General features: G+C 42.2%; 1 protein-coding gene across 1 annotated transcript; it reads right to left on the bottom strand.

Moving 5' to 3' along the window:
- Nucleotides 1-630: 630 nt before the first annotated feature.
- LOC138358285 (uncharacterized) lies at nucleotides 631-2557 on the bottom strand. Its single transcript, XM_069316140.1, has 2 exons — nucleotides 2478-2557; nucleotides 631-1630 (listed from the first exon to the last, which is right to left on the bottom strand). Exons 1-2 carry the CDS (start codon nucleotides 2555-2557, stop codon nucleotides 631-633), a joined length of 1080 nt encoding a protein of 359 aa, XP_069172241.1.
- Nucleotides 2558-7830: the final 5273 nt, after the last annotated feature.

The following is a 7830-nucleotide window of genomic DNA, read 5'->3' as shown; positions in this document are numbered from 1 at the left end:
TGTTCACTATAATGTAGATAATGTTCACTATAATGTAGATAGTATTCACTATAATGTAGATAATGTTCACTAAGCTATAGCTAACGTTCACTACCCTCTTGCTAATGTTCACTTCACTGTAGGTAATGTTCACTAACTCAGTGTGCTTACTATTCAGTATGATATGCATGTTATTCAGTAGCATGCCTGTTGTTCAATAGTGTGCCTGTTGTTCAATAGTGTGCCTGTTGTTCAATAGTGTGCCTGTTGTTCAATAGTGTGCCTGTTGTTCAATAGTGTGCCTGTTGTTCAATAGTGTGCCTGTTGTTCAATAGTGTGCCTGTTGTTCAATAGTGTGCCTGTTGTTCCAAAGTGTGCCTGTTGTTCAATAGTGTGCCTGTTGTTCAATAGTGTGCCTGTTATTCAGTAGCATGCCTGTTGTTCAATAGTGTGCCTGTTGTTCAATAGTGTGCCTGTTGTTCAATAGTGTGCCTGTTGTTCAATAGTGTGCCTGTTGTTCCAAAGTGTGCCTGTTGTTCAATAGTGTGCCTGTTGTTCAATAGTGTGCCTGTTGTTCAATAGTGTGCCTGTTGTTCAATAGTGTGCCTGTTGTTCAATAGTGTGCCTGTTGTTCAATAGTGTGCCTGTTGTTCAATAGTGTGCCTGTTGTTCCAAAGTGTGCCTGTTGTTCCAAAGTGTGCCTGTTGTTCCAAAGTGTGCCTGTTGTTCCAAAGTGTGCCTGTTGTTCAATAGTGTGCCTGTTGTTCCAAAGTGTGCCTGTTGTTCCAAAGTGTGCCTGTTGTTCCAAAGTGTGCCTGTTGTTCCAAAGTGTGCCTGTTGTTCCAAAGTGTGCCTGTTGTTCCAAAGTGTGCCTGTTGTTCCAAAGTGTGCCTGTTGTTCAATAGTGCCCCTGTTGTTCCAAAGTGTGCCTGTTGTTCCAAAGTGTGCCTGTTGTTCCAAAGTGTGCCTGTTGTTCAATAGTGCCCCTGTTGTTCCAAAGTGTGCCTGTTGTTCAATAGTGCCCCTGTTGTTCCAAAGTGTGCCTGTTGTTCCAAAGTGTGCCTGTTGTTCAATAGTGCCCCTGTTGTTCCAAAGTGTGCCTGTTGTTCCAAAGTGTGCCTGTTGTTCAATAGTGTGCCTGTTGTTCCAAAGTGTGCCTGTTGTTCCAAAGTGTGCCTGTTGTTCAATAGTGTGCCTGTTGTTCCAAAGTGTGCCTGTTGTTCCAAAGTGTGCCTGTTGTTCCAAAGTGTGCCTGTTGTTCCAAAGTGTGCCTGTTGTTCCAAAGTGTGCCTGTTGTTCCAAAGTGTGCCTGTTGTTCAATAGTGTGCCTGTTGTTCCAAAGTGTGCCTGTTGTTCCAAAGTGTGCCTGTTGTTCCAAAGTGTGCCTGTTGTTCCAAAGTGTGCCTGTTGTTCCAAAGTGTGCCTGTTGTTCCAAAGTGCGCCTGTTGTTCCAAAGTGCGCCTGTTGTTCCAAAGTGCGCCTGTTGTTCCAAAGTGCGCCTGTTGTTCCAAAGTGCGCCTGTTGTTCCAAAGTGTGCCTGTTGTTCCAAAGTGTGCCTGTTGTTCCAAAGTGTGCCTGTTGTTCCAAAGTGTGCCTGTTGTTCCAAAGTGTGCCTGTTGTTCCAAAGTGTGCCTGTTGTTCCAAAGTGTGCCTGTTGTTCCAAAGTGTGCCTGTTGTTCAACACAGTACACCTGTTTTTAATAGTGTATCTGATTTTCCGTTGTGTTTCCGTTTTCCAATATTGTACCTGTTGCTTTATCCTGTATACCTGTTGTTCAATAGTGTACTTGTTGTTCAATAGTGTACCTGTTGTTCAATAGTGTACCTGTTGTTCAATAGTGTACCTGTTGTTCAATAGTGTACTTGTTGTTCAATAGTGTACTTGTTCAATAGTGTACCTGTTGTTCAATAGTGTACCTGTTGTTCAATAGTGTACCTGATGGCCAATACAGTGTGCTTGGTGATCAATAGTGTGCCTGTTGTTCAATACAGCCTGCTTGTTGTACAAGTGTGACTGTTCAATAGTATGCCTGTTCAATACATTGTGCCTGTACTTCAATAAAGTGTTATTTATTCAATAGTGTTCCTGTTGTTCAATACAGCGTGCCTCTTCAACAGTATGCAATAGTGTTCCTGTTGTTCAATACAGCGTGCCTCTTCAACAGTATGCAATAGTGTTCCTGTTGTTCAATACAGCGTGCCTCTTCAACAGTATGCAATAGTGTATCTGTTGTTCAATACAGCGTGCCTCTTCAACAGTATGCAATAGTGTATCTGTTGTTCAATACAGTCAGCCTGATGTTCAGTAGTCTGTTGGTCAATAGTGTTCCTATTGTTCAATATCGTGTTCCTGCTCAATGGTGCTTTTTTTGCTCAATAGCATGTGTTCTTCAATACAGTGTTCCTGCTGTTGAACACAGTATGCCTGTTGTTGAACAGTGTCCCTGCTCTTGAACAGTGTGGCTGTTGTTCAACACAGTATTCCTCTTGTCTAATACAGTGCCTGCTGTTCATCATCGTGTGCCTGTTGTTCAACACAGTATTCCTCTTGTCTAATACAGTGCCTGCTGTTCATCATCGTGTGCCTGTTGTTCAACACAGTATTCCTCTTGTCTAATACAGTGCCTGCTGTTCATCATCGTGTGCCTGTTGTTCAACACAGTATTCCTCTTGTCTAATACAGTGCCTGCTGTTCATCATCGTGTGCCTGTTGTTCAACACAGTATTCCTCTTGTCTAATACAGTGCCTGCTGTTCATCATCGTGTGCCTGTTGTTCAACACAGTATTCCTCTTGTCTAATACAGTGCCTGCTGTTCATCATCGTGTGCCTGTTGTTCAACACAGTATTCCTCTTGTCTAATACAGTGCCTGCTGTTCATCATCGTGTGCCTGTTGTTCAACACAGTATTCCTCTTGTCTAATACAGTGCCTGCTGTTCATCATCGTGTGCCTGTTGTTCAACACAGTATTCCTCTTGTCTAATACAGTGCCTGCTGTTCATCATCGTGTGCCTGTTGTTCAACACAGTATTCCTCTTGTCTAATACAGTGCCTGCTGTTCATCATCGTGTGCCTGTTGTTCAACACAGTATTCCTCTTGTCTAATACAGTGCCTGCTGTTCATCATCGTGTGCCTTTTTGTTCAACACAGTCTGCTTGGTTTTTAATAATGTGGCTGATGTTCAAGAGTGAGCCAGTTGTTCAACACACTGTACAGGATGCTCGGCAGTGTGCCTGCTGTTCAACAGTGACCCTGTTGTTCAATATAATGTTCCTGCTGTTGGAGTGTGTGTGTGTGTGTTGTTCAATAGTGTGGGTGTTGTACAATAGTGTGTGTGTGTGTGTGTGTTGTACAATAGTGTGTGTGTTGTACAATAGTGTGTGTGTGTGTGTGTGTTGTACAATAGTGTGTGTGTTGTACAATAGTGTGTGTGTGTGTGTGTGTTGTACAATAGTGTGTGTGTTGTACAATAGTGTGTGTGTGTGTGTTGTACAATAGTGTGTGTGTGTGTGTTGTACAATAGTGTGGGTGTTGTACAATAGTGTGTGTGTGTGTGTTGTACAATAGTGTGTGTGTTGTACAATAGTGTGTGTGTGTGTGTTGTACAATAGTGTGTGTGTTGTACAATAGTGTGTGTGTGTGTGTTGTACAATAGTGTGTGTTGTACAATAGTGTGTGTTGTACAATAGTGTGTGTGTTGTACAATAGTGTGTGTGTGTGTGTTGTACAATAGTGTGTGTGTGTGTGTTGTACAATAGTGTGTGTGTTGTACAATAGTGTGTGTGTTGTACAATAGTGTGTGTGTGTGTGTTGTACAATAGTGTGTGTGTGTGTGTTGTACAATAGTGTGTGTGTTGTACAATAGTGTGTGTGTTGTACAATAGTGTGTGTGTGTGTGTTGTACAATAGTGTGTGTGTGTGTGTTGTACAATAGTGTGTGTGTTGTACAATAGTGTGTGTGTTGTACAATAGTGTGTGTGTGTGTGTTGTACAACAGTGTGTGTGTTGTACAGCAGTGTGTGTGTTGTACAATAGTGTGTGTGTGTGTGTTGTACAATAGTGTGTGTGTGTGTGTTGTACAATAGTGTGTGTGTTGTACAACAGTGTGTGTGTTGTACAACAGTGTGTGTGTTGTACAACAGTGTGTGTGTTGTACAATAGTGTGTGTGTGTGTGTGTGTTGTACAATAGTGTGTGTGTGTGTGTTGTACAACAGTGTGTGTGTTGTACAACAGTGTGTGTGTTGTACAATAGTGTGAGTGTTGTACAATAGTGTGTGTGTTGTACAATAGTGTGAGTGTTGTACAATAGTGTGTGTGTTGTACAACAGTGTGTGTGTTGTACAATAGTGTGAGTGTTGTACAACAGTGTGTGTGTTGTACAATAGTGTGTGTGTTGTACAATAGTGTGTGTGTTGTACAATAGTGTGTGTTGTACAACAGTGTGTGTGTTGTACAACAGTGTGTGTGTTGTACAACAGTGTGTGTGTTGTACAACAGTGTGTGTGTTGTACAACAGTGTGTGTGTTGTACAACAGTGTGAGTGTTGTACAACAGTGTGAGTGTTGTACAACAGTGTGAGTGTTGTACAACAGTGTGAGTGTTGTACAACAGTGTGTGTGTTGTACAACAGTGTGTGTGTTGTACAACAGTGTGAGTGTTGTACAACAGTGTGTGTGTTGTACAACAGTGTGTGTGTTGTACAACAGTGTGTGTGTTGTACAACAGTGTGTGTGTGTGTGTTGTACAACAGTGTGTGTGTTGTACAACAGTGTGAGTGTTGTACAACAGTGTGAGTGTTGTACAACAGTGTGTGTGTGTGTGTTGTACAACAGTGTGTGTGTTGTACAACAGTGTGAGTGTTGTACAACAGTGTGAGTGTTGTAGAACAGTGTGTGTGTTGTACAACAGTGTGAGTGTTGTACAACAGTGTGTGTGTTGTACAACAGTGTGTGTGTGTGTGTTGTACAACAGTGTGAGTGTTGTACAACAGTGTGTGTGTTGTACAACAGTGTGTGTGTTGTACAACAGTGTGAGTGTTGTACAACAGTGTGTGTGTTGTACAACAGTGTGTGTGTTGTACAACAGTGTGTGTGTTGTACAACAGTGTGTGTGTGTGTGTTGTACAACAGTGTGTGTGTTGTACAACAGTGTGAGTGTTGTACAACAGTGTGTGTGTTGTACAACAGTGTGTGTGTTGTACAACAGTGTGAGTGTTGTACAACAGTGTGAGTGTTGTACAACAGTGTGAGTGTTGTACAACAGTGTGTGTGTTGTACAACAGTGTGAGTGTTGTACAACAGTGTGTGTGTTGTACAACAGTGTGAGTGTTGTACAACAGTGTGAGTGTTGTACAACAGTGTGTGTGTTGTACAACAGTGTGTGTGTTGTACAACAGTGTGAGTGTTGTACAACAGTGTGTGTGTTGTACAACAGTGTGTGTGTGTGTGTTGTACAACAGTGTGAGTGTTGTACAACAGTGTGAGTGTTGTACAACAGTGTGAGTGTTGTACAACAGTGTGAGTGTTGTACAACAGTGTGTGTGTTGTACAACAGTGTGTGTGTTGTACAACAGTGTGAGTGTTGTACAACAGTGTGGGTGTTGTACAACAGTGTGTGTGTTGTACAACAGTGTGAGTGTTGTACAACAGTGTGAGTGTTGTACAACAGTGTGTGTGTTGTACAACAGTGTGTGTGTTGTACAACAGTGTGGGTGTTGTACAACAGTGTGAGTGTTGTACAACAGTGTGTGTGTTGTACAACAGTGTGTGTGTTGTACAACAGTGTGGGTGTTGTACAACAGTGTGTGTGTTGTACAACAGTGTGAGTGTTGTACAACAGTGTGAGTGTTGTACAACAGTGTGAGTGTTGTACAACAGTGTGTGTGTTGTACAACAGTGTGTGTGTTGTACAACAGTGTGGGTGTTGTACAACAGTGTGTGTGTTGTACAACAGTGTGAGTGTTGTACAACAGTGTGAGTGTTGTACAACAGTGTGAGTGTTGTACAACAGTGTGTGTGTTGTACAACAGTGTGAGTGTTGTACAACAGTGTGAGTGTTGTACAACAGTGTGGGTGTTGTACAACAGTGTGAGTGTTGTACAACAGTGTGAGTGTTGTACAACAGTGTGTGTGTTGTACAACAGTGTGTGTGTTGTACAACAGTGTGTGTGTTGTACAACAGTGTGTGTGTTGTACAACAGTGTGTGTGTTGTACAACAGTGTGTGTGTTGTACAACAGTGTGTGTGTTGTACAACAGTGTGTGTGTTGTACAACAGTGTGTGTGTTGTACAACAGTGTGGGTGTTGTACAACAGTGTGAGTGTTGTACAACAGTGTGTGTGTTGTACAACAGTGTGTGTGTGTGTGTTGTACAACAGTGTGTGTGTGTGTGTTGTACAACAGTGTGTGTGTTGTACAACAGTGTGTGTGTGTGTGTTGTACAACAGTGTGAGTGTTGTACAACAGTGTGAGTGTTGTACAACAGTGTGTGTGTTGTACAACAGTGTGTGTGTTGTACAACAGTGTGTGTGTTGTACAAGAGTGTGTGTGTTGTACAACAGTGTGTGTGTTGTACAACAGTGTGTGTGTTGTACAACAGTGTGTGTGTTGTACAACAGTGTGTGTGTTGTACAACAGTGTGAGTGTTGTACAACAGTGTGAGTGTTGTACAACAGTGTGTGTGTTGTACAACAGTGTGTGTGTTGTACAACAGTGTGTGTGTTGTACAACAGTGTGTGTGTTGTACAACAGTGTGTGTGTTGTACAACAGTGTGTGTGTTGTACAACAGTGTGTGTGTGTGTGTTGTACAACAGTGTGTGTGTTGTACAACAGTGTGAGTGTTGTACAACAGTGTGAGTGTTGTACAACAGTGTGTGTGTTGTACAACAGTGTGTGTGTTGTACAACAGTGTGAGTGTTGTACAACAGTGTGAGTGTTGTACAACAGTGTGAGTGTTGTACAACAGTGTGAGTGTTGTACAATAGTGTGTGTGTTGTACAATAGTGTGTGTGTTGTACAACAGTGTGAGTGTTGTACAACAGTGTGTGTGTGTGTGTTGTACAACAGTGTGTGTGTGTGTGTTGTACAACAGTGTGTGTGTGTGTGTTGTACAACAGTGTGAGTGTTGTACAACAGTGTGTGTGTTGTACAACAGTGTGTGTGTTGTACAACAGTGTGTGTGTTGTACAACAGTGTGGGTGTTGTACAACAGTGTGTGTGTTGTACAACAGTGTGTGTGTGTGTGTTGTACAACAGTGTGTGTGTGTGTGTTGTACAACAGTGTGTGTGTGTGTGTTGTACAACAGTGTGTGTGTTGTACAACAGTGTGTGTGTTGTACAACAGTGTGTGTGTGTGTGTTGTACAACAGTGTGTGTGTTGTACAACAGTGTGTGTGTTGTACAACAGTGTGAGTGTTGTACAACAGTGTGTGTGTTGTACAACAGTGTGTGTGTTGTACAACAGTGTGTGTGTTGTACAACAGTGTGTGTGTGTGTGTTGTACAACAGTGTGAGTGTTGTACAACAGTGTGAGTGTTGTACAACAGTGTGAGTGTTGTACAACAGTGTGAGTGTTGTACAACAGTGTGTGTGTTGTACAATAGTGTGTGTGTTGTACAATAGTGTGTGTTGTACAACAGTGTGAGTGTTGTACAACAGTGTGTGTGTTGTACAACAGTGTGTGTGTGTGTGTTGTACAATAGTGTGTGTTGTACAACAGTGTGTGTGTTGTACAATAGTGTGTGTGTTGTACAATAGTGTGTGTTGTACAACAGTGTGTGTGTTGTACAATAGTGTGTGTGTTGTACAATAGTGTGTGTTGTACAACAGTGTGTGTGTTGTACAACAGTGT

This window comes from Procambarus clarkii, chromosome 82 (genome assembly GCF_040958095.1).
Source record: "Procambarus clarkii isolate CNS0578487 chromosome 82, FALCON_Pclarkii_2.0, whole genome shotgun sequence".
In the NCBI taxonomy this organism is placed as follows: Eukaryota; Metazoa; Arthropoda; class Malacostraca; order Decapoda; family Cambaridae; genus Procambarus; species Procambarus clarkii.
This window is presented reverse-complemented; position numbering and strand designations above follow the sequence as displayed.

Excerpts from the sequence above, each read along its gene's own strand:
- LOC138358285 (XM_069316140.1), bottom strand. The coding sequence starts at position 2,557 with ATGATGAACAGCAGGCACTGTATTAGACAAGAGGAATACTGTGTTGAA. Across the intron at positions 1,631-2,477 it reads GATGATGAACAGCAGGCACT|GCACACTTTGGAACAACAGG; the intron begins GTATTAGACAAG and ends TTGGAACAACAG.